This window comes from Apiospora hydei (assembly GCF_038363865.1).
Source record: "Apiospora hydei strain CBS 114990 chromosome Unknown utg000002l_segment0_segment0, whole genome shotgun sequence".
In the NCBI taxonomy this organism is placed as follows: Eukaryota; Fungi; Ascomycota; class Sordariomycetes; order Amphisphaeriales; family Apiosporaceae; genus Apiospora; species Apiospora hydei.
Genome location: NW_027117361.1, coordinates 508,269 through 533,562, shown reverse-complemented (window position 1 = coordinate 533,562; position 25,294 = coordinate 508,269). Strand labels below are relative to the sequence as shown.

The 25,294-nt window shown below is 54.8% G+C and overlaps 8 protein-coding genes across 8 annotated transcripts; 2 read left to right on the top strand and 6 right to left on the bottom strand.

Annotated features, from left to right (window-relative positions):
- Positions 1–163: 163 nt before the first annotated feature.
- PG997_000170 (C6 zinc finger domain containing protein) lies at positions 164–2,902 on the bottom strand (the record flags this gene model as incomplete). Its single annotated transcript, XM_066804485.1, has 4 exons — positions 164–674; positions 716–2,275; positions 2,348–2,525; positions 2,722–2,902. 4 exons carry the CDS (start codon positions 2,900–2,902, stop codon positions 164–166), a joined length of 2,430 nt encoding a protein of 809 aa, XP_066674258.1.
- Positions 2,903–5,283: 2,381 nt separating this feature from the next.
- Positions 5,284–6,174, bottom strand: PG997_000169 (uncharacterized protein; the record flags this gene model as incomplete). Its single annotated transcript, XM_066804484.1, has 3 exons — positions 5,284–5,581; positions 5,610–5,724; positions 5,796–6,174. The coding sequence occupies 3 exons, from the start codon at positions 6,172–6,174 to the stop codon at positions 5,284–5,286; spliced, it is 792 nt and encodes a 263-aa protein (XP_066674257.1).
- Positions 6,175–6,262: 88 nt separating this feature from the next.
- PG997_000168 (uncharacterized protein) lies at positions 6,263–7,066 on the bottom strand (the record flags this gene model as incomplete). Its single annotated transcript, XM_066804483.1, has 1 exon — positions 6,263–7,066. One exon carries the CDS (start codon positions 7,064–7,066, stop codon positions 6,263–6,265), a length of 804 nt encoding a protein of 267 aa, XP_066674256.1.
- Positions 7,067–7,163: 97 nt separating this feature from the next.
- On the bottom strand, positions 7,164–7,418 carry PG997_000167 (uncharacterized protein; the record flags this gene model as incomplete). Its single annotated transcript, XM_066804482.1, has 1 exon — positions 7,164–7,418. One exon carries the CDS (start codon positions 7,416–7,418, stop codon positions 7,164–7,166), a length of 255 nt encoding a protein of 84 aa, XP_066674255.1.
- Positions 7,419–9,626: 2,208 nt separating this feature from the next.
- Positions 9,627–10,184, bottom strand: PG997_000166 (uncharacterized protein; the record flags this gene model as incomplete). The annotated part of the gene is made up of 1 exon (XM_066804481.1): positions 9,627–10,184. One exon carries the CDS (start codon positions 10,182–10,184, stop codon positions 9,627–9,629), a length of 558 nt encoding a protein of 185 aa, XP_066674254.1.
- Positions 10,185–10,954: 770 nt separating this feature from the next.
- On the top strand, positions 10,955–13,022 carry PG997_000165 (uncharacterized protein; the record flags this gene model as incomplete). The annotated part of the gene is made up of 3 exons (XM_066804480.1): positions 10,955–11,426; positions 11,498–12,413; positions 12,485–13,022. The coding sequence occupies 3 exons, from the start codon at positions 10,955–10,957 to the stop codon at positions 13,020–13,022; spliced, it is 1,926 nt and encodes a 641-aa protein (XP_066674253.1).
- A 1,317-nt stretch (positions 13,023–14,339) lies between these two features.
- Positions 14,340–16,029, bottom strand: PG997_000164 (uncharacterized protein; the record flags this gene model as incomplete). The annotated part of the gene is made up of 4 exons (XM_066804479.1): positions 14,340–14,438; positions 14,468–15,544; positions 15,574–15,837; positions 15,931–16,029. 4 exons carry the CDS (start codon positions 16,027–16,029, stop codon positions 14,340–14,342), a joined length of 1,539 nt encoding a protein of 512 aa, XP_066674252.1.
- Positions 16,030–22,403: 6,374 nt separating this feature from the next.
- PG997_000163 (uncharacterized protein) lies at positions 22,404–24,633 on the top strand (the record flags this gene model as incomplete). The annotated part of the gene is made up of 2 exons (XM_066804478.1): positions 22,404–22,751; positions 22,819–24,633. 2 exons carry the CDS (start codon positions 22,404–22,406, stop codon positions 24,631–24,633), a joined length of 2,163 nt encoding a protein of 720 aa, XP_066674251.1.
- Positions 24,634–25,294: the final 661 nt, after the last annotated feature.

The window sequence follows — 25,294 nt, the reverse complement described above, 5'->3', positions numbered from 1 at the left end:
ATACCATGGATGCGACACTCAAAGTTGTCCAATTAATCTCGTTTCATAGCATACTCGCTTTTGATACTCGCTATGGTAATACATATCTAATGGCAGTAATGGGCTGACTGGTTAATGGGTTTTGTAAAAACAAAAAGGGGGGCCTTGGTTCTCGACTCAGCTGCTACCAAACACCCATCAACCGGCCATTAGCAGTCTGCCCTTGCATATTTGGGTCGGTAGTTGCTCTTTGATCCCTGGCCTCTGTTTCCATGAACAGCCTCTCGTGTATAGACGCATTGCGTCCCTCGGACACAGCCCCGAACCCGTAGTTCCCCTCACTCCCATCCGAAAACGCGACAGATAGCCCCGCCGAAAGGGGATCGCCCGAGAGGGGATCACCGGGCAAGCTGTAGCCCCCTGAGTCCAACGACGCCGCCGCGACGAGGTCTATGGTCAACCCCTGTCTCGGCATGGCCATCATCCCCGAATCGCCCATGACTGCTTGGCTGGCGTCGGGATAGCTCCATGTAGTGCCGCTGGCCGAAGCAGCAGCTGCCGCTTCCGTCGCCCGCCGGCGTTCTTCCTCGCTCGTAATGTCCCCCATCAAACTCCCATCATTGCTACTCCAGCTATACTGCCGCATCCGGGCCACCTCCGGCAGGGATAAAGAGCCCATCACGGAGATGGACGGACTAAGACTCGTCCGCATCCCCCGGCCGTCTCCCCGGCGAACAGGAGCAGCTTGTCCGCGAACATGGTCTTGCTATTGGGGCTGGCACTCAGCGTCTTGATGAAGAACTCGAGCGGATCGAGCACGACCCCGCTCCGCCCGCTCGACCCGCTCAGCAACGCCATCTCGCCGGCCAAGAAGTCCATCCCTCCTTCCTGGCATCCTGCTCCTATGCCTAGGGAGACGGGCCCGTCCATGGCCCCGCCAAACGGCCGCATCGCCCCGCTCGCCGCGTTGGCGTCGTACGCGTTCAGCACGTTGACGCACCAGACGCCGATCTCGAAGATCTTCTCGAAGATGCCCATGCCGTGCACCTCGACGGCCTGGCTGGGCAGGGACTGCAGCACCGCCGCCGTGTCGCGCGCAATGGCCAGCGGGAAGCCGAAGCTGAAGCTCGCGTGCGGCGCGGCCGTCGACAGCAGGCCCTGCCGGAAGGAGCTCTGCCAGACGATTAGGCGGAGCCATTGTTGGGTCATGAGGAGGTCGGCCTTTTGGATGTCGGTCGGGTTGGGCTCGATTTCTTCGATTTCCTCTTCTTCCGCGTCGGTTCCTATCTCGGCTTGCGTCGGTGATGATGTTGTTGCTGTTGATGGTCTGGTTGTCGAGGCGGGAGAGGTGGCGGGACTCGGAATGGGGACAGCGTCCGGGGAGCTCTTCCGCCGCGGTCTGAGGAAGTCCAGGGGCTGGGCCAGGATATGCTGCAGGTTCAAGTACGTCGTAGCCGAGACGCTTGGATCGCTCCCATCGTTCCACGCGTTGACGAAGCTCTCGTCGAGGGGCACGTAGCTGCTGACGAGTTTCAGGAACCCGGCATGGATCTCAGGCTCCTCGTAATCATGCCGCGTCGTCGGCAAACTCGGCGTCTTCCGCAGGGTGAGCGGCTTGTTGCGCAAAATCGCAAAACTGCGCTCCGTCACGAACAATTGCCAAAACACGCGCTGCCGGCACAGCCGCTCCGCCGCGGGCAGGCCCTCGTAGGCGCGGTCGTCGTGCAGGCGCAGGTCGATGGCCGCGGTCAGGGCCTCGCGCAGGTAGTACCACGACTTGCGGCTCTGGTTGATCTCGAAGAAGCTGGTGCTGAGCCAGAAGGAGGAGATGACGGCGGCCAGCGAGTCGTCCTCGGGGAAGTCGTACGACTGCCGCGCCGCGATGCACTCGTCCAGGAAGAAGCGGCCGACGCGGTCCCAGGTGGGGTGGCCCGGCTCGGCGAGGGACTTGCCCGCCATGTGGAACGCCGTCAGGGCGCTGAGCGCGTAGATCAGGTTCTTCTCCGAGGGCGTCATGGGGCGGGTGATGGTGGCGCGGATGGTGGGGATGTGCACTAGTGGCATGATGGGGTAGATGTGCTCATAGTACAGATCAACGCATCGGGGGATCAGATGCAGATAGATCGGGCAGTTTGGACGGAAGGTATCTGTGGAGAAGCTCCCCCGCGGCTCCGAGACGAGGCGGGGATCTGACGTGACGGTCGTCCATGGTATGAACGGCTGGTGAGTGGGCGACGATGCTGCCGACGGGTCGACGGATGTGTCGGCGGAATTCATGAGGTAGTCATTGTCGATACTTGGGTTGTTGATGAGCATTGGATCTATGCAGATCAAATGATGATAATGGGTGGGTGGGATTGGATCTCACTCTGTACCACTTGCGCCCTCGGACTCGGCCGATCCTTTGCCGTCCAGGGCACGAAGCTCGTTGATGACTCGGCCATGTCCGCGCTTGGGGCCCCGTTTACGGGGCACATGCTCTCTCTTGCAGTTGAGCGAGGCGTCCTCGCAGTGTTTGCAAGGAGACCGACCGTCGCATCGTATTCCTGGACATGACTATTAGCTTGGTGTGCATTCGCCCCTCATACTTTGAGATGCAGGCAGGCCCTCCATTCTCCTCTCTCGTTCTTGTGTAATATGGTGGAAGGCCACCACAAGTAAGCACGATGGCCATGCAGACAGAGGGACATGAGAAAGGGAGGTCTTGGGAGGAGTATGTTGTTGATAGGATCTCAAACGTACGCCTTCGCCGGCAGTGGTCACAGACGGTCCGCTTGGAGCATTTCGGCGAGGCTTGGATCCGGCCGAGCCGGGGCTCTCCTAGCCGCTCCTCGCACTTGACCCTTGCAGTCGGAGACAGTGATTTAGCGGGCCGTACTCTGACGGGGATTGCTGGGTCTGGCGGCGGGCGGTCACACTGCATCCTGGGGGAGTAAAATCGTGGAAGGGCTCTCACTGGGGGATGCGGAGGTTGGTGCGGTTCGAAGGGTTTGTTTGGGAAAATTTTGGGTTTCAGTGGCACCGGCTTACGTCTCCTTCATAAGAAGGGATGCGAGAATTTCAGCGAGAGGCGAGAAAGGATTGAAAAGATAAAAAAAACCAGAGCAATGCCTCTCCACTTGGCGAAGGCGAAGCGTGCATGTCTCCTTCCTGGTGCTTTGCTTGGGCCTGGGCTAGCCGTTGACATCACAAGGACAGGAGGCGTGAGAAAAGAAGATGATGGCTGGGCGGCGGCCGGATTTTCGTGCATGGGAAATGCGGGGAAGGGACATGGGGTTGAAGGTTCAACGCCGTCGTGAATGGTTCGATGGCGGGAGGGGGCCCGACCAGCGACCTGCATAAGACTGGGTTTCATGCTCCCATTGTGCATGAGAAGCTTGGGAGCTGACAGGCGAGATCGCGGACAAAACATGCATGGAGAGGACAGAGATAATCAGCTGATATGCACCGGCAGAGGGGAATGACTGCATCTTTCGTGATAACATCTTCCCTCCTCCCCGAAACATGTCTGCTGCCTGCATCGCAAACCTCGCCTCCGCGAATCGTTTCTCGCTCACCGAAGAGCTGTAGCTGAACTCTACAGGCCCCCTAGTGCTGTGCCGCTAACCCACATCTCCCGCATTGTCAGGTGTGTCTTGGCAATCTCGAATTCGGCCCGTTTGATTACCTAAGCGTAACAGTCAATGTTCGACACAGGAGTAATCTCCGTTATCGTCTCCGTAAAGGCGTGTGGAGGGTGGAGGTGTAGTAATATCTCATCTCGTAATGCCTCGAGTATGCCAGTTGCTCTTAACGGGGCTTTGCTCAGTTGAGATTCTATGGTCGACAGCAGCTCGTCAGCGCCTGTATCGGAGCCAGGATCGGGCCAACCGCAGACGTCCTAGGGGACTTGCAGCATGTTCCAGATTGCTGGGGTAAACACCCCAGAAGCGCTTATGTGGTTGGATCTAACCATGGTGAGTTTCCTTGGACGGAGCAGACTGAAAGCACGACATTACACTGGATGGCCAAGGAAGAACTGTGGTACGAGGCAAATGTATCCAACTCACGAGCGCCCTGAGCAAATACGAGGTACTTCTAAATACTTGGTGGTGTATAGGTATCATTGAGCCGGGCCTGTTACACGGGATCAGAGTATCGTACCCTGCAGCTACAGCAACCCCCCTATCTCGTCATCAAGGCGAACACCAGGTGGGAAGGGGCCTCTTCGGAGGACCAACTCTACATATCGGTACACCAGGCCACGATAGGAGGCAATCATGAGTGTGAGTCACTGAGACCCGTGTTGATTGCTTGGGAATCAATCCTCACCGCCAGTCGCACCGAGGCGTTTGCGTGCTGAAGACGCTCACAAACAACCATTTCGCCTTGACAGATCGAAATTTGCGCGAGAAGGTGCTGGAACAAGTCCAACGAGATAGCCTCGTCGGTGCAACTTCGGCGCAGATGACCGCCACGAAAATATTCAATAGGTTTATTCTACACTATTACCGTTCCACAAATAACTTCCCATCTATCATGGTTTCCCTTCCCGATCGAACTAGCTGTGCCTATTGGATCGGGTAACTACTTAGTCAGTACATGACATCGTGATCCCACTACTCGGGATGTTTACTGCTCCCACAAGGTATGCAACGAATGCAACGTTTCAAACCGTCATGAAAACGGACAGCAGGGAGAGGTTTCATCCAAACAATCTTCGATGATGTTTGACACAGAGACCAGTAAGTACACAGGCACAGGACAGGAGTACTGATATGTCCGCCTGAGCCTAAAGCCTGGATATTATAAGAGCCACCTTTGCAGGGTTGCAACTCACAGATTGCTGGCCAGGGCCCATGCTTTATCCAGGACAGTATAAGTCCACTTACAGTCAACGGTAAAAGAAGACAGGGAGGTAGGGAACTGTCGGTATTCTACAATATGGCTATAGTCGCAATTGCTTAAGGAAGGGCATCGGATTGATGAGCATAAATCATATCCAATAGAGATACGTTACCAGGGGGATTATCGATCTGTATCCATTCACCTGTCTTACAACCGTAAATAAGTACATATCATATCTCTACAAAGCTCCATTCCCCCAACCGTCATTCGCAACAGCAAAGCCAATGATAGCGCGTTAGCCCCAGTCATGTCTCTAATGAGGAACGAATCTCCATAGGGTGATCCTCATATAACCAGCTGTACCAACCCCTAAATGAACCGACATCTACCACCTGCTATTGGTCGCTGCTTCAGATAAAGAGCATAACAGCGAAGAAAACTGAGCTAGAAATAGCGGCAAGACAGCAAATATCGAACTCAAGAGTCGCTACTACTCTCGCTGTCAGACGAATCCAAAGCCCGATCCTCGTGCAGCTCCCAATTCGTCCAAGGCGGATCGTCCGAATCGTCCGAGTCGCGCCCGTCATTGATGCACGGCGTCTCGAGCGGGAACCCGACGGGGTCCTCCTCATCGTCTTCATCGCTGTCCGCCGCCTGGGGCGGAGGCGAGGACGGCGCGATCTTGTTGAACGCCTCGCTCGCGGACACGTTGGCGCTCGGCATCAGGTTCGGGTCCAGGCCGGTCCCGAGCCTGCGCTTGACGTTGCGGGCGACGCTCTCGTGGTGCGTGGTGAGCGAAGTACCGGGGGCCGGTGTAGTCGGCGACGAGGTGGTCCATGCGGTCGCCGCGCATGACGGTGCAGGCGCCCGGGGCATAGGGGACCTTGACGCCCAGCTGGGGCAGGCAGAGGTTTCCCTCTGTCGAGAAAAGGTTGTCAGCAACTATCGTGAACGTTTCCGGTCAGCTAAGGTCGGATTCTACTACTCACCCGTGTACTCGCCGAGAGTGACGAGCCCCACAAGGCCGCCGCGGAGGTCGGAGGTATCCCGATGTCGCTGGGTGTAGGCGTTGATGCCCAGGACGAATAGACTCATGAACTCATCATCTGTCGTCTTGATGCGGTCTTCCTTGTCGACGTTCTGGCATATCTTTCGGCCCGTCTCGTAGAAGTCTGGGTCGAGGGGCTTGACGAGGAGACGGACCACCTCGCCGATCTTGTTAAACACCGACTTGCAGAACCGCGGGAAGACTTGTCTCGTCAGGTGGTTGATGCGCGTCCCCCCGAGCGAACAGTCCGACGTCGCGAACACGTGATTGCCAAGCGGGTCTCCCAGTTGCGACCAGCATCCGTAGTGCGCGACTGCCATCTTGGAATGTGGCAGCTCGGCGACGGTGGCTTTGGCCGGTTCCAGATAAGGATGTATCCGTCGGATGTATCGATCCACTACATGCCGCTTACTCTCGGGGGGCCGGAATGGGTACGAAGAACGAGAACATGTCGATGGCGCGGTTGAGCTCGTGCACGATGTCGGCCCCGAACAGGAGCTGGGCCGCAGATTCCACATTGGCGAGAACGACACGGCGTTTGGCGTCGACAACGATGAAGACATCGGCGTCCACCAGCTCCCATACCTGTTCGGCGACAATCTTGTCGTCGAGGTAGTGGCGGAAGTGATCTTGATCGAAACGACCGTTGTTCCAGCGACGAGTCCAGTTTGCCTTAATCACCGTAATGATATGGTCGATCTGGTCGTCGCCATTGCTGGCCGCGTCCCGGAGGGCATCTCTTTCGGCCCGGGTGGAATGTAGCCAGAAGCTCTCTTGGGCTTCGGTGCGAAGGTTCTCAAAATCTTTGCTGGATTTCTTGTAGTTGACCTCCATTTCGGTTTGCTGCTTCGGTCCAACCCCGCGGAGGCCACCTCCATTCTCCCAAACCATGCGGGCCATAAGAAATTGTTGTACATCGGTCGCCATGGGAGGCTCGTTGGACAGTTCATGCGCACGCTGTTCAGCATCGTTGTATCGCCGGGTCTTATCAAAGGGCTTCTTCTCATCCAAGTCGATGTCAAAGCACTGCATCAGACGAATGCATTTGGAAGCAATGGTGAACTCGACGACTACCTCTCGTGAACCATCTCGCAGAGTAGAAACGTTATCGTCAGTCGAGAAGTCCTTTGCCACCTGACGAATGTCGGTTGTGGTGACCTTGTAGAAAAGTGTCTGGACATCCTGCAAGATTGTCGAATTGACGATATCCATGCCTTTGATGCGTTCGAAGATTGGGTCGAGAATTTGGGTCTGAGGATTACCTGGTCAGTTTTGCTGTGATGCATATGCACAAGTGGACATCGCAAACTCACCATCCTATCGTCTCTATGGTGGCTAAGATTGCCGGTCCATGTTCGCCACAGGCCATAGGGATCGCCTGGAACCACGTCGCATCGTTCCCCCAGTGGACAAGTTCCGTCTGGGCGCGTTCCGCCTCTGTCAGCTCGCCGATGGTCTTAATCTTCTTACGATGCTTGACCACCACGTGTCGCTGGCCGAGCAGGTACTCGATGGTCTCTTCATCGGGTGTTCCTGCAGGAGCCTCGGCTCTTAGGAACGGCATTTCGACCTTGCAGCACAATGTCTGGGTGTTAAGACACACAGCGAGGGTATGAGAGCAAATTGCAGCAAATCTATCCAATGATGTGCCGTGAAGCAAGGAGATGAAATAAAAGGGTGGGCTAGGAGCGAAATAAAAGCAACGTTGTTGAGTGAGCAGTCTGCTTGCTTGCAAAGATGCGGGCTGTTTGCATTTCAAATTTTCATTTTGCAGGTGCTGAAGAATTTGTGTGAAAATTGAGCTTGGGGCGGCAGCTGCATTGGATACAGGTGCAAACCGAGGTACATTACTTTATAGCTCTATAAGTAGGTACTAAAAATTTGCACACATGCACGGCAATCAGACCACAGACCACAATGTTCCTATCTGTGAGAATGTGTAGTGGCATCGTTGGGTTTCCCAGTCTTACCTGCAACAACTTCGCGTTTTCAAATCCATCTTTACGGGGAGAACAGCTACATCGTATGTATTAATATAGAGTTTCAAGCAGACCACTGTTACTCAAGCTGAGAAGGAGTCACATGTGTGTAGGTATGACAATAGGATTACAAGACTTGATTGTCCTATACCATTAAAACACACAAATGTCAACCGATTGGCTTATTGTGGTGAGACTCATGACATATGACATCAAAACTCTTCATTTGACTTATCCATAGCCATTATAAGGAAGCCCCCAGAAGAAATCAACATCGTATGGTGGAAACAGACGTGACCCTAAGTCCACCTCCAACTCCAGGGACTCCCACTATCGCCGCGGGGTCCATGAGTTGCATACCATCCTTTACACCTTGCTTTGGGGTACATCATGTAATCTCCTGTACTATGCACGCCACCGTAGCTCGGCTTCGTGTAGACAAAAAACTGTGTCAGCGGGTTCTCCCGCCCATCAAGCATATCACTCAAAGACTGTGGAGCATGGAGCGCCCCTGTGGGCCTTTTACCGCTCTCGATAGGATGGGCCCTCGGCTTGAAATCGGTGTTGGCATTGCGTAGCGGAGGGTTGTATATGGGAATACCACGATTGGGCTCGGCCCGGCGTTCACATCTTCGGATAGTGGCCGTGTGGAAGTTCCCTGCAGGATAATTAGCCAGTGACAAGTGAGGTTTACGACTCGCTACGGCGAGGCCAGTTGCATCCTTACTTATCTCGAAGCACACGCTATATACGTCGTTTTTGCATTTGTGTGTAAAAGAATAAGTGTCGGGTTCCGATCCAGCTGCTCTGTCGAGTGCTTCCTCCAGGGCGGGTGCGTCCAGTCTGGCTCTGGCATGGCTGGTCCGCAACTTGACCCTGACGACCACATGGTGGTCTCTGCGAAGCACTCCGGCCCCCAGCGTGGTATAGGAATCTGGGTTAATCAGGTTCCACCGCTCTTCTTTCACCAGAGCTCTGTTGACGGCATTTTTGCATGCGGCCTGATACCTGGCGATTGGGTACTCCCCCAAATACTAATTTGTTGCAATTGTCCTGGGGATACGGCATGTTGACGGGATAAAAGACACAGCGTTGATATGGCTGGTTTGCGACTGTGTCTTAGACAAAAACATTCACACGTTCTAGTTTTCGTTCAATATGACCAAATGCGTGCCTTGTGTACGTTATATGGACGCAGCAGTGATGTTATGTTTGATGGTCGCCTGGATTCTTGGAAATCGGAATGCGTCATCTGGAGGAATGCTTGATGAAAGCGTGGATGTGTTTGCTTGACGTCCAGGGTTGGTTGGTTCTTTGTTCCCTGGCATTTGGCCACCCCGTGGGGCTCTGGTTGGACAAACACACAATCTTCAGCGTAGCCAAACTCCAAGAAGGGGCGAAAGGCTGGCGCTACGATACTAGAGTATTTCGCAAGTATGATTCTCTCTCACGACATAATTCCAGGTACTCCATGTATATAACGCGGGTCAAGTGTGTTGGGCTCAATTTCGGTGGGTGTTGGGCTCAGGGGCTGATTTTCAAGGGACATAATAGCCATAACCATCTCACAGGGCGACCAGTAACGTATTAAATTCATGCCCAGACCGTTTATTATTCATTGAATGACTCTGATAGTAGAATTAAGATAGTAATAAAAGTGAAATAAGCGTAGCGAAATGAACCCCATGTGACATCGCACCGTTACTGAAGAGCCTCCCTTCCCCTAATCCCAGCCAATTGAACCAGCCAAGACTGCCGCGTCTGGATCTCCCAGTCAGAAATGTGAGACAAATCTAGCAACTCGTTCTCAGCGACCTCCACGCATCCCCAAAGTAATCCTTATGGCTCGCAGCCATATACCCCGCCACATGATGCGGCTTCCACCCCGTGCTCCCCGCCTTGTACCGCCCGCAGTGGTTCGTGATGTCCCGCCACTTCCCCCGCATGTTGTCGCCGGTGACCTCCAGGTTCAGGTCGCCGCGGGGCACGCAGACGAACGCGACGACGCTCCGGGCGAACTGGTAGAAGCACGTGCCCGGGTGGACGCGCCGGTCCCGGTCCGCGAAGAACTCGACGCCGTGCGTGGCGTCGTCGCAGTCCCGCTGGTTCAGGTCGATGCAGCCGCAGGCGATGTAGTCGTCCCGCTTGAAGAGGGACTCGTCCACGCGGGGAGAGATGTCGGTGACGGCGTCGGCCGCGTCGCGACGTGCCGCATAGGCCTCAAGCTCGTGGGTGGGGGCGTCGGGGAGGCGCTCGTGGAGCTCTTGGGCGGTGCCCCAGTTGTGGACGATGTAAGCTCCGTCGCGTTGGCTTGGAGGGATGCGGAGGGCAGGGGACGGGCTGGTTGGCATGGCCTGAGATCCGGCGAGTTTGTAACTGGTGAGAGAACTAGGGTATATGTAGGTGTGTTTGAAGCGAATCAGATAACTGGTGCCAGTAGTGAAGTTAACGAAAGTAGATGAATAGATGAGCTGATGGTTACGTCTTTTCCTTAGAGAAGCACGAGGACAACCGTCACTTTTATACCCCTCTGGGTCGGCAGCACTCACGATATGCGACCAAGTAGCCAGCTTATACGCCGACGTCTTCCGGACATTGGCAATTTCAAATCTCTCAAAGGATATGTTTGCACGAGTTTCAGCTTGGTTGCCAAGGGCAGAAACCTCGTCGGCGTACGAGCCGGTGTAGAAGCGACATTATGGATATCTTACACGGCGCCTTATTTGAATGCTTTCACCAACATCGCCCTTCCTGATGTGACAAGGGAGAATAATCTGGTATAGCTGGGGTAAAAGTAGTAGCGATATTGAACAGAAATTGTGCTACAGTCGAGAAAGCGTTTCGGCACCCCTTACCTTGACCTCCCTTCCCAATCGGGCATCGCGCGTCCGGCCACCCCTGTTAGCTCTACCGCTGATAATGCGGACTCATCTCGCATCTTGATGTTCTAGCCAGCTGACTATGTCTAGGACATGCTTGCCTCCAAGAGCATATTGCAGCAGTTCTTGAACTCCTTTCCACTTGGACTCAAAGACAAATACCCGTCTTCTTTGACGTGTATCTACTTACCCCGCACCTCGAGCGTGGAGACGGCAGACCCGTAATATCTCGTCTCCCCAGTATGGGTACCTCGCTCTGTGAAAAGTGCAAGTGCCTCGAGTTAGACGATGCCAGCCTCGGCGGCTTCGACTGGGCATCCTCCACCGACGGCCGCTCCTTTCTGGCCCTCGATGAAGAGGACGGTGCCCGGAACATCCCGCTCGACTACCACTTCGAAGACTGGCTCCCCGAATTCCCCCGCCTGGCCGCGTCTGGCCGCGAGGGCTATGGCTTCCGTAAACTGCTCCGGCAGTCTCTCTTGCAGTCTGGAGTGGCTAAGAAGATCTCGGGTGCGGCGCGGGTAGTGCTTAGTATGGCGTATGTCTGGAAGACGCTGGATGTCGACGGCTACCGCGTGAATTCTCACGGGTATCCCGATCGAGGTCTCGTGGCGTTGGTGGTGCAAGTCGACTTCATGTCAGAGGACATAGCAGCTAGCCAACAGCAGCCCCTGTTAGTTTCCAAGATTTCCTTCGATGTTGATGCAGAGCCTGGTACGTCTCCAAACACCCCATCGAGTCGTGAACCTTGCTCCCCTGTGGCTAACAGCCATCCCTCCCTCCAGGCCCTTGCCACTCCTGGTTACGCCTAGAGACATTGCCACGCCGAGATGTGCTTGACGCAGCCAATGTCGCCATGATGCGCCAGAGTATCGACAGCCAGAAACCATCGATACCGCCACGCGGCAGTCCCACGGACGAGAGCATATTCCCAGCCAGACTGATCGATCTGGGCAATGGCGAGAATCTCTCACGTTGTCGTCTAGTCCTTGCGTACGCCGAAGAACACGGCAGCGGCAGCCCCAGTCCTCAGGAATCTGGCTACGCCGCGCTAAGCTACTGCTGGGGTAACGCGGCCGAAGCCGCCTGCCAATTCAAGACGGAACCACATAGCCTCACAAAGAGACTGTCCGGGTTCGACGTCACGGACACGACGGCAGTGTTGCAGGATGCCGTCAAGGTCTGCCGGGCCCTGGGAATACGCTACCTGTGGGTGGACGCGGTCTGCATCGTCCAGGGCGACAAGGACGACTGGGAGCGCGAGTCGCAGAAGATGAGTTCCATCTACCACAATGCCGCGGCAACCATTTGTCCGATCTCCTCCAACTCGTGCCTTGAGGGGTTCTTGCTTCGGACCAGCCACTCCGTGCGAGTTCCTTTTCGCTCCAAAGTAAAAAGCGAAATCCAGGGCGAGTTTGCGCTGAGATACACCAATACCGAGTTTAGCTACATGGATGTAGGCGATCCCGCCGCGGAAGACTTTGCGGAATGCAAATGGAAGACGCGGGGATGGTGTTTCCAGGAGTTCCACTCGTCCCGGCTCCTGATCGTTTTCGGCCCCCGCAAGATCCAGATCATCACCACAGAGGGTGTGGTCGTCGAAGGCGCGGGCGAGAATGACCGCCAACTATCTGGATTGGGAAACCCGGTCATTCCGACGCTGGACGAGTGTGTCCGGGCGGGGAGGACCTCGACGAGCTCGTCTACCATGACCACTGGATGGCCATGGTGGAGCTGTACGGTATCCGGTAACTGAGCTATGAAACTGACAGGCTCCCAGTCCTCTCCGGGCTTGCGACACTGTTCAAGAGAGCATTGCCCCTGGATACATGCCTGGCGGGACTGTGGGAGCGCGACGTACACCGTCAGCTGTTCTGGAACACGTCCGGGACTTCGCACGGAAGCCTTGACAACCTCGTCTCGTCTCTCGGGCAGGGCGGCGACGGTCGCTACATCGCCCCCTCGTGGAGCTGGATGCGTAAGAAAGACCTCATTTCCTTCGGCTACGACAAGTTCAACATGGACGAGTACGCGGACTATCGGTCCGAGTACAGCTATCTGAGGTCCTCGATCACATCGGATGGGTTGGACCCCACTGGGAAACTTCGAGATGCCTCGTTGTTCATCTGTTCTCCGTTCCTGCCGATACCGTACACGTCCATGACGGACCGGAAATCGCCACGCTGGCGGTTTATGGATGAGAACATGGGATATGTGGCGGAGTGTGAGCTAGACTGGGTCGATGAGAAAGATCGCGATGAGGCAGGTTGCCGGAAGGGGAAGCCGACAAGAACGGGGGCGCCAAAGTGATGAGCAGGGAAAGGGAGCTGGCCCTCCTCCTCCTCGGAAGCTGTGTTGAGCTGGACCACGATGGCCGCCCATCCGACACGAAAGAGCGTTATGTATGGGGCATCGTTATTTGTGTCGCCCCGGAGATCGATCCAGCGGCTTATGTCCAGGTCGGGACTTTCTACTCGGACCCTACTGACAACGGGGCGCTGAAGCCATTCGAGAAGTGCCGACAGTGTGAATTCACGCTTAAATAAGTATAGTCGAAATAATGATAAATTTAGCGGAATGACGGGATATCAACCCCGTATTGGGCGGTATAGCAGTCCAAAACTTCATATACAAGCTCGAAGTCTTCAAGACTTCTTTTCATCTTGAAATCCATGATGGACTGTCCACTGAAGTGACACATTTCAACACAACGAATAAACGTGAAGAAACGAAATAGAATAAATTGACGTGACATCACCTTCACGTTTCATAGTTCTCGAGAAGTGTTCACCGCGGTTGATTATACCCACCTATATCTTTCCTCCTTTTGCTACGGGTCTAGCCTGACTCTCTATTTCTGCTTTAAAGGGCTGTTTAGAGCCAAGACTAGTACACGATGACAAAGACTGTCTTCGGAGAAAAAGACTGAGACGATTGCTAGCTTCTTCTATAGGTTAACGAAGGAAAGTGCAAGTTAATGCTCATATGGGTGCCCCTGTGAGTTGAATATGATTGACAACCTGGCTGCCAAGAGGGACGTTATCTGTCCGGCTCTGACAGAGACAGGTCATAAACTTCATGCACAAGAGGTCTATTATGTCCGGCGTGTTGACAAACCCATAGATGATCATGGCCGATCCTGAGGTAGCCTGCTAACAACAACTCCGACCGGCATATACCGGGCCATTCCTGCATGGGAGAAGTTTCGAATGAGCCAAGTGGCAAATCTGCTGAACTTGGTTATAGTGGTATTGGGAGTTCCGCATGTGTAAGTCGCCCATACATGATTATCAACTGAGCTGTAAGAGAATAGCCAGTATCATCACCCCTGACATCTTATCCATAAGCATCAGGGTAAATTTATTTTCGTCAGAAAGTTTATAAAGTCGTCAATGTTTACAGGATAAAACATGTTTAACATGCTGGGTACACTGAAGGATGTGGACACTTTAATCCGAAAACGATTCAGGGACAACGTGCAAATCTTGAGATTAAACACCAAAGTCAGTATTAGCAGTTGGTAGTGAGTGACCCGTAGGCGAATATCACGATAGAGTGAGTATTGAGCTAATCCACGAAGGACTGATTGATCCTAAAACGCCTCGCCATGCCTGCTCCAATTGATATCTACAGTTCCTCCTTGAAGAACTTCTCCTCGCTTCCTTTCTCGTTACCGCCATCATCCTTGCCTTTGCCGTTGCCTTGGTCCTGGCCTTGACCTTGACCCTGCTTTTGGCCTTGACCTTGACCCTGACCCTGACCTTGACCCTGACCATCTTCCTCCTCGTCATTATCAATAACCCCCGAATCTGCCGGTTCTGCCCGTCCTGGTCCTCGACCACCTCCAGCTTCCACCCCTTATCGCCCGCCACCTCCTGGAGCTTCTTCTTAAGCTGCTCAATGACCTCGGGGTCGATCGCGAGCCGCTCCAGCTCCTCGTCCGTCAAGACCTCAAACGCCGCGTCCTCACCATCCTTACCGCCGCCGGACCCGAGCGCCACAATCTCGACGTACGTGTCCGCGTCGTGCCGGAACTGCCGCGGCGCCGTCAGGGTCGCGGCCTCCTTGCCGTCCTCGCCGTGGCCCAGCATCTCGCGCGCGCCGATCACGACGCCGCCGATCGTCATGGGGCCCTTTTGTTGTTGCTGCTGCTTGTTGCCGACCATGGCGGCTTGGGCCTCGAGGCTCTTCTGGGCGTGCCAGGCTGCCTTCTCCGAGTCGGAGATGATGGTGCGGCAGGCGATGCTGTTGGCGCGGGTCTCCTGGGGCGGCAAGAAAGCAACGTCGGAGCACAGGCGCGGCGTGTTGACTAGCATCAGGTAGGAACACGTAGTAACCTCCTTGATCCAGCCAATGCGATCTTGCGTAGACCCTGGGCTGCAGTGGTACTGGATCTCGATCACGCGGGGTCTGTTGGTAAGATCGCAGAGGGTGCCCTCCTCGAGACGCTGCACCAGGTATCGCTGGTCGCCCTTGACCTGCAGCTCCGTGTTGGGCGGGGGCGTGTTGCTTTGCTTGACGCCCTTGGCCGGAGGCGGGGGAGGGGCCGCCTGTCCGCCGCGGCCGCGCCGAGATTTTGGTGATGGTGCCTTGGAGCCCGCGACGCGGCCGAGGACGTACTCCTGGCTCTGGGGGTCCCGCATGGGCGGGCCGTTGCGGCTGGGCAGGGCGTGGAACTGCACGACGTCCTCGCCGTAGCAGAAGCTGTAGCTCCACCATCCGGACACGTAGTAGAGGCAGGCCCCGTCCAGGCCGCTCATCAGCTCCCAGCCGTTGGCGGACGCGCGGGCGAGCTCGCGCGCCTCCTCGGCCTTGGCCAGCTCGGTCGCCGTCTTGTTGGGGCCGGCGGCGCCTCGATGACGGGGATGGCGCACAGGTAGCGGTGGGGCGCCATGTTCATGACCTCGTACGTCTCGGAGACTTTGCCGCTGCCGTCGTCGTCGGCGCTCTGGTCGTCGCTGCCGGTGGCGGCTTGGATGTTGGATGTGATGTCCTTGTTGCTGCTGAAGTCGGCGGCATATTGGGGATGGGTCGCCTCGTTGGCGCGTTCTAGGAGGGATTTGGCTTCGCCTTCCGAGATGAAGGCTTCGGAGAAGATGACTTCGAACTGTTGTTGGTGCAGTCGCTATGTTAGCATCTGGCTAGAGAATAAGTGGGTGGATGCTGCGATAGATGTTGCAGTTGTCGCCCGCCAGTGTCTAGGCGTCTAGGTACGCACCTGTGGATATGCCAGTAAATCATGGTGAATGCTGAAGCCCGGCTGGCGAGCTTGGCTGAGGTGCAAACCCGCCAGCAAGATGGCGATGTGACGGCGCATTATGCCGTTGGAAATGGAGCTGCTTCACATGGGCTTCGCGACTCGATTGTAAGAATGAATATCGAGTGCGCAGCGAGAGTGCTTTCGGTCGTTGATGTGCTGCTTATTGCCAAGTTGGCTGTTGGTGGAAGTGTCGAGGTGGCATCATTGTCGGATAAACCGGACTTCTGCCGGGCCGGCAATTGGCAGAGACAGCTCCAGGTACAGCTACAGCTACAGCAGCAGAGCTCTGGTGGGGTGCACCCGGATCTCACTGAAATCGCAACAGATCTCATCCTGTGTCAGCATGTCAAGATTTCCGACGCATCAATCGATTGTTTCCTCTGCATGCACATGTATGTATTGGTACTAGATCGAAATCATTACAACAGTGCTACTTTTTCTTCTTCTTCTTTTCTCTCCCCTCCACGGTTTCTTTGAAATAAACGAATGCTCTGAAGAGCTCGTACCAGTTACTTGAACATCCGCCGAAGACGCAAATAGCAACCGGCAATCAACTGGGGGCCTGGGGCTGACTGGAGCTCAAACATCGTCAACAACCACCGACAGTGCACAGATCTCGAGATTAGCCTCGTTTTTCCGGTTCTTACCACCATCTCTGTGTGGCAGCGACATGGGTGTTCGTAGACTGGTTTGCTGCAAGCCATATTACATGAACGCCCCCTATGTATCTTGCAGTACTGCTGCTTTCTGTACCTGTCAATCAGCGGAGCAATAAACTCTGAGGTCATCGCAATAACTTAGACGGCAGAGTACCTGGAGGAACGTTCTCTCCCTCCACTGTCTGTTCTTTCAGCCCTGGAGAGATCTGCACCTACCCATACCTCTCTGACTCAGATCTACGCAAGACCGACTCGGGAAGCCGTCATAAGGCTTTGGTCGGCTCCGACCGGGTCTTCCGGCGGCAACCCGTACGAACGGCCATGCGATCCACTCTCTCCCCGAGTTGCTTGCTGCTAGGAGAGAGTAAAGTAGGTAGGGCTGGCCGGCGGTGTGATCTCGCTCGATCTTGCCAGGATGCCACGGCCATAGTAGCTATTCATTAATCATCCACGAATCTCACGATATGCTGTCCCACGATCTTCGCATGGGGGATTGACGCACGCTGATGTCAGTTGGAAAAGCATCGATTACGTAGGTCCTGCCTGGCCTTCTCATTTTGCGCCGTGTCGTGCTGCTTTTGACACGCTCGCCGTAAACCAACATGAAGGGTATCACGACGGTTGAGACATTGACCCCCACCACTGTATCAGAGCTTTGGTGAAATCATCGTGAATGTGAGTTGTGATTGCAATAGCGATATCGCATACACTATCATCAAACTCGCAACACCGTGGCTATGGCCCCTGGCTTATCAAGATAAGTTTGCGTGTGCTTGCGCGTCGCGATCTTCGCTGTCATCCAGGATTGACAGCATCGATCATAATTGAGCTGTTGCGGTAGCTTCATCGCAGACAACAAAAAGTAAAGGGTTGTAGATCATTACTCGGTTCAAAAAGTGTCCCCCTGAAGCTGTTAATATGCGAGATCATTATCACGAAAAAGGAGGGTGGCCTGGTGGTGTCGAGAACCCCTGGGGAAAGGAAAATGTGTGGCTGCGATTCCGACAGGTCGGATGAGATGACGCGATGGCTTATTGCATCCCGGCCTCGAGAAAAAAGACGTTGGTCGGCCGTGATCGTCCGGATGTGTCCCGGCCGGCCTTTCCTTGTCCTTGCGACAGAAAAGAACGAACACCCTTGTCTTGCTTTTCCCGTCAGCCCGTTCGTGAGTCCGGGATGTCAAACCACTACGATGTAATGTTTCGGCGCACCTACTCGAACCCCAGGCGGTCGAAGCGTCCATGAATGGGGACTCGTTCTCGTATCGTATCACACCTAGGTATGCAGGCTTCGTTCAGCTCGAGACGGGCGAAACAAATGCGGTCAACAGAAAACGGTGTGAAGAATCATCCATGTTATTGTTGCTTGTTGCTTGTTTGGGCGTCAACACACAACAAGGTCATGTCTCACACCGAAGTCTAAAAGCTTCATGACGGAGTGTAGGATCGGGTTCTACGACCGACGGATAGAATTGGAGATCCACTTGGGGTGCTTCATGGTGTGCCATCGTCACGTTTTCTCGGTGACACCGCCGAGGGAAATTGCGGTAAGATCCAACTGGAGCCCGGGGAAGGCTACCACTAACTCGCTACCACGGCCATGCTTGCTCGCGGCTCTGGTGTTGTGCTGTGTGTGTCTTGGTGTCTTGTATGTCTCTCCATGTTTCCCTTGTGGTTCTCGTTTCTTCCCGTGGTTGCTGCTGCGCCGAACGTGTATTATCGATAAATTCCCGACCCCGATAACAGAAGGAATAGACAAACAATACATTGATGCATGTAGGTATGTATGTATGCCTGCTTAGGCGGCTGCTACTGTCGTGCGACTCGATGACTCCATCTCCAGTAGCGGCCGGGCGAGCAGAAGAAACGCGCAGACGCTGGAACTGATACTGACCGTATCGATTAGTGCCCGTATCAATCAATCAATCAATCAATCGAATCATCCAAGGTTAATTGATTGCGCAGGTAGGGGGTTCCAAGTCTGCTGTAGCGTGGAAGAGAGATACAAGCAGACATGAGAGAACGGAGAGCCAGAGAAAGAGAGAGACGAGACGAAAGGCCCCACCAGCGCCCGGGATAGGCCTCGCAGGTCGGGCAGGGATTCTGGGCCAGTCAGATCTCCGCCTCACTTTGTCCAACCGGCCGATACCCAATAGCAACCACACCTCTGGCCGCTGCCAGCGCACAGTACTGGAAAACAAGGCAATCAGCTGGCACTAACTCTGCCATTATGCATACACTTCTGCATGCACGTTTCCTCTAGTCTCTCTTTTCCTCGCGCTCTCGAGAGTCGAAACAGTCATCGAATGACGGCACTGCCCTGCATACGGGGACATCGACAGCTTCCAAGGCCTTCCACCTTCCTTCCTTCCTTCTCTCGCGCCCTCCCTTGCATGCAGGCCAATACTGCCACTAGAACAAGCAGGCAGGCAGGCAGGTCTTCTGGGCAGGTGCTAAGAAGGTTAGTGGCTAGGTGCCTTTTACCGCGTGTGCGTTTTTACCGCGTGTGCCCTCTAAGCCTCTCCATGGATCTTCGCTGAACACCAATGGTCGGTCAGTGAGATCAGATCGTGGACTGGGACCCCGCATCGTGTTTCTTTTTCTTGTCTTTACCCACGATGGCTATCATGATCTGATAGGCTGCACCATCTGCAAATGATCAAGATCCCTTTTCAAACGGACAGGTAGTATTGAACAAAACCGAGGAAGGAGCACTGCACAAAACGGACACGTTTTCCCCGGTACCGACCAAACCCAATCAGACGTGCCTGACATCCATCCCCTTTACACATGATCCCATTGTGTGTTTTCTGCATGAAGTCGACGATGCCTTGGGACGAGGTCATCTCCGTGACTTGCGTATGTTTTTGGCCCGTCGCCATGACAGTCAGAGGTGTTACTCACAAAACAACCACTTCATGAAGTGAGAAAACGGGTCTACTAGGTATTCGCAACTACTGCTCAATTTGAACTGCCAGCTGGTGACTCCATTCCGCGCTCATCTATTTTACGGAGGACCCTGTAGAACGTTAATTATAGCACGGCTTTAATATGACTAGCCCGCTAGTTCTGCCTATTCGGCGCCAGGATTTAGCTTGTCACGCAGCGAGATTAGAGGGTTCCTTCCAAGGTCCTGTATCAAAGTTTGGATACTGGGAGGACTCTAGCACTGGGGAGACTAGGGAGACATTTCAAATCCAGTGTTTTTGCCGATGAGTTGTATTGTACTACCGGCAGCAGAGGACGCTACAGGCGCCTGAGAGGGCAGCTCGAGGGCAGCTAGAGGGCCAAAGTACCTAACATAGGGCCATGCAAGATCGACCTAAGTGGGGGATCTAAGGCTTCAAATATGGGGCCTGTCAATCATCATGCCGCCGTAGCAGGGCAGGCTACAGGGCAGGCCCAGCAGGCTTTCCCAAAATAAAATCCAAAACTCCAGTTGGTCACAGTCGAACCGTCGGCAATGGAGTCGACGCCAGAACAAGACGCTTTTCCTCGGATCACGAGTACACAAAACATTGTCGACGGCATCGTGAAACATTGTTCTTCCTCTTCCCGGCCTGTACTGCCGAATTAATGCCATATTGGGGCCCCAATTATTCCATTGACAGTTGGCTAGCTTGGGGATGGGGGGATGGTCCATGGACGGGATGCCCTTTCCCCTTCTAGTGCATCTCATCTTGATTCTCCTCAAATCTCGTTCATCTCATATTTGGCCTGTCCCATCTTCTGTCCCATGTCCCCTCTCCCCTCTCCGTACCAGCCGTAACTCCTAACGGCGTTAAGTCACAGCCGCAACCCAATGCCATTACGACGCCCACTACTATGGCAGCATGGAGCATGGTGCATGGTACATGGGGGTCCCTCTATTTCTCATTTGACGACATGCGGTCAAGCCAGCAGTGCGGTGCACCTCGCGATACAATACGGTGCACCACCGGCAGCCATCGTCATCCAACCGTGAGATCCCCCGGGAAAGCACACAGACTACCTAGATTGAGCAATACAATGGCGGGCTGCGTCACCATGATCAGCATCGGGGCGTGGGGACACCCCCTGTCGGGCCATTTCATTTGACAACTAGAATTTGACCTGTAGGATTACTTCCCAGTGCCTGTCCATCGCAGCATTGGTCACAGCACACACGCAGCGCCGCGCCAGGCCATGGACAATGTGTATTGTAGTAAGTACATGCATTCATTCCGCATCTTGCAGCGCCAAGGACTATCTGATACGGCGCTCAGCAGGCTAGGGACCTGGGGGACCCAGAAGATGCACTCAATCACGCCAGCCGGCCTATTGCTGCAACTGCGCTTGCGTTTTTCAATAATGTCACCTTGGGGGTGGTATCCAGCAAGCAGCACTGACAGACTGACAAAGCAGACTACTTGCTGACCGAGACACGACAGCAGAGAGAGGTGTGCAATCGTCTCGTGCCTAATCGATAGCGTCTGTCTCCATCGACCATCTCTCTCTCGCTCTCTCTCTCTGCGCCTTCAAGGTGCTTACTGTCGGTACTACCAACAACTACAGCCAGGACGACCTCACACACCAGCACTCTCTCTACTCCACAAACACAGCCGACCGGGCATTGGTTGACTTGGTCCAGCCAGTGGTTGCTGGCCTCTGTGCCCAGTGCCCTTCTCCACACTCTCGGCGTTGACACGCTGTTCCACGCACGCCCCCCAAAAGGGCCAAAAGATGTCCCGTTGCTCCCAAACTTGCAACCCACGCACCACGAAACCGACTGACCGACACCAGCCCAGGGTGTGGGCCTCGTCATCTCACCACCACACCCCCTATGTAACCCTCCTAGCAGCTGCTAACAGCGCGAGGGTGGGAACATGCATCGTCTTTCGAACAAGCCATTTACGGAAGGGCAGTTTGCAAATTTCCGTTTCGACCCAAACCACACACACTAACTGCCCTTAGAGTCTTAGCTGCTCGGCATCCAATACGGCGGTCCCTGCCCAAGTGCAAGGTGCATGCCAAGCTGGCATGGCTGCGGCGCATCCTTCCCTACACTACAGTACGTATGTAGGGCCTAGCAGCTGTTGCAGTTGTGGCAGCCTGCCTACTACTTACTAGGTGCGGTACTGGCCTGACCTAACCTAACGTATGTACCTTGGAAGTTGACGGAACCAAGCAGGGCCTCGTAAATTGAGTGCATACACACTATGTACATCTCTATACGTACCGTCCTGCTATACCCATGCCCTACGGGTCTGGTACCGTACCCAAAGTCAAGTCTTGAACCTGACCTGCCCTTGACCCGCTTCCCAAGGGTGTGCCCGCCCAAAAGCCTCATCGGGTTCACTGGTACATAATCCTTTGCTTGTCCCAGTCTCGGTCTCGACCTTTCCACCTGCTTGCTTCTTGTCTTTCATTTGACGCTTCACGCACGCTGATCCAGCATCCGTTGTTCATCGAAACTCTCTCTCAAACATTGCTATTGTCCTGCCTGCGAACGCCACCCTGCAACCCGACTCGGCCGGAACAGTAGTGGAGAACGAGCCCACACCCTTGCTGGCACCTGAGCCATACTCAACGTCGAGATATCCCATCGCCCATCAACCCGGAAAGCGAGGCTGTCTATCTTGTCTCGTCTCGGCTCACGCTCTCACGACGGCCATACCATCCTCTCGCCTTTCTTTTCTTATTATTCTCCCTGTCGTCACACTCGGAGCTCTCTCATTCGAGTACTTCGGTATCTTCGGCTCTTACTGTATCATTCAGTCTAGGTTTAGGCATTGCAGCTTGCTTAGTACCCATGATGAACCGGGGCCCAGAGGTGGACTATGAGATTCAGCAGCTCAGGGAAGCCCTACGACAGAAGGACTTCCAGACTCAGGCTGCGGTAGAGGCTGCGCATAGAGCAAGGCAGGAGTTATGGCAGTATCAAAGTCAATTCCAGCAACCTCAGTCGTCAAGTCCAAGTAATCTTGATCAAGCTTCCCCCGTCTGCAATGAGTTCCAGCTATCTGGCGCATCGCATATGACAACGTCCTTTGCTCAGGATGATGCGACATCGAGTCCAAATTCGATACCTCGCAACATCAGCCAGGGACAAGCTCCCATGTCTGCCCAACATGTTGCTGTCCAGAACACCCCACGATCATCTGTAAGAAAGAACTGTTGCTAGATTCACGCACTGGAGACCAAGTAGGCATCTAACCCTGATATCACAGATACGAACCAGCCAAGATCACCCCATTGTGAAACGTCCGAGAACCATGTCTCAGCAGGCTCCCCGCTCGCATCAGATGGACCGCTCAGCCTCCAATCCATCAACAAGATCTGCCGGAGCCGGGCCTTTCGTCGGCGGCCCAATCACTCCGCCCCCGAAGCCCAACGGGCCAACGATGATGTCGGCCAACAACAGTGGCAACATGTTCGACTACATGGGCCAAGAGGAGCCCGCCAATGCTTACACATCTTATCCCAATGGCATCCCGATAAATCGAGCCCATTCGATGAGAAGACACCGCCCTGACATGCCAACTGTCAACGAGTCCATCGTCATGGATCCTGCCACTTACATCGCCATGCTGCCCGCTGATGAAGAGAGCTATCTGCCCTCGTCCATGCCAACGCACAATCAGTTCGACATGGATTTTGCCCAGTATAATACCGGCAACGTCTCGGTCTGCGGCTCTATGACGTCGGCCCCTACTCTGGAAACGGCAATGAGTCGCGAGAACAGCTCTTTTGGCAACCCCTCCATCTCGAACGCGATGGACAGAGTCAACATCCAGTCTCAACAGAGCTTCACTGGCATGGTTCCGCCCATGGAAAGCCCGCAGACCTCCCTCATGGGTAGTGGCGGCAACTCGCCTCTTAGAAAACGGTCTGCCCCTTGCGATGAAGATTTGCTCGCCGTTGGTTCAAATTACGACGGGCAGTACTACACCAACACGGATACCCTTCTCGTGTCGCAGGACATGTCCCGGTCCGCCTCCAACGCCAGCATGAGCAGCATTAAGTCGGCCTCTTCCCTCAGCGCCCGCGCCAAGGAGACCTTGTCGCAGCAGAACGCGCGCAGCAAGAGCACCCTCCTCAAGCCCAAGCCCGCATCCGAACTCAAAGCCAGCGAGTCGCAGCAGAACGCCAAGAAGGACGGCAAGACACCCATCGCCAAGGCCAAATACGTGCGGCCGAAGCAGCCCAAGGTCTTCTGTCACGACTGCGCTGAGCACCCCGAAGGGTTCCGTGGCGACCACGAGCTCCGACGCCATCGGGACGCTAAGCACCCTCAGCAGGGCGTTGTGAAGAAGTGGATCTGTGTCGACCCCCACTCTGTCGGCCTCCCCATCGGCGTGCCCGTGGTCAACCCCCTCGACAAGTGCAAGGCTTGCACCTCCAAGAAGAAGTACGGCGCTTACTACAACGCCGCGGCGCATCTGCGCCGCACCCACTTCAAGGAGAAGCCTTCGCGAGCCAAGAACAAGTCGGGCGGTGGACCTCGCAGCGATGAGGAGAAGCGCGGTGGCAAGGGCGGCGGCGATTGGCCCCCGATGCCCGAGCTCAAGAACTGGATGAAGGAGATTTACGTGCGTCAGGATGAGCTCGACACCGAAGAAGACGAAGAGGTTGACGATGAGGCCAGCAATGGAGCCGGTGCCTGCGCCTCCCTGCCACCCACCGAGGTTGAGTTCGCCAGCATCGGCTCCGTCCACCAAGACTACGCCAGCAAGATGCCGGAGCCGGTGCTGACTGAGATCGACTGCGGGTTCAACCCGGCCGAGACGATGAACATCAACCCCGACACGTTGCCGATGTACCCCAACCACATGCCCCTCTCGTCGGCCAACTTCGACTTCTCGGGCTCGCCCATGACGCCGAACTTCATGGCGTACATGGCGGCGCAGAACCAGATGAACGCCCAGCCGCAGTACGGCAGCGTCGTGTCGAGCAACGATACCGTGACTCCCATGACGGCCTTCAACGACGCCACCACCGACAACTTCGAGGAGATGCACTTCGACATGGCATACCCCCAGTAATGAATCAATACTCTGTCGACCTAGCCCCGCACGATGGCGCCCGTTCTACCTTCGTCCTATTCTCCTCATCACCCCCCATATTCTCTCACCATTGAATATGGGAGGCTGCTTGCTCTCTCTCTCTGCTTCAGTTTAGCTTTTGCATGATGATGAACGACCATTGCAACGAAACCAACACGAAGGACTTACGGCCGGCCTTGACCAAAGCCGCCGCCACCAATCGTTTCCACCATTTTAGATGGTGCCTACCGGAGTTTTCAGCTTTGCCTTTTTCTGATTTTCAATTTCGCGTCGCGCACATATTATCAAGTCGCTGCTTCAATTGCTATTTTACCTCGTTCTTGTTTTTTGTTTACCATGGGCAGGCGGGCGTGGTCTCTTTTTTCGTGCGGATACGTTTTTTAGCCACCACCGCTTTGCTGGCCAGGGGAGAGAAGAAGGCCACATGCACACCCTATCTGATTGAAGATCAGGGTCTTCCACTCGTCCCTCGCGAGACGCGACGAGCAGATGTACCAAACACCAAACGTTATTATCGCTTTGCCTCTACACGACGAGGCATCGCTCGGAAAGAAGGAAAGAAGAGCAGTTGTAGAAAGGAAACTTGGAAGGCGACTCAAAATCACAAGCGGTCAAAAGTGGGAAACAGCATAGGCGGGGT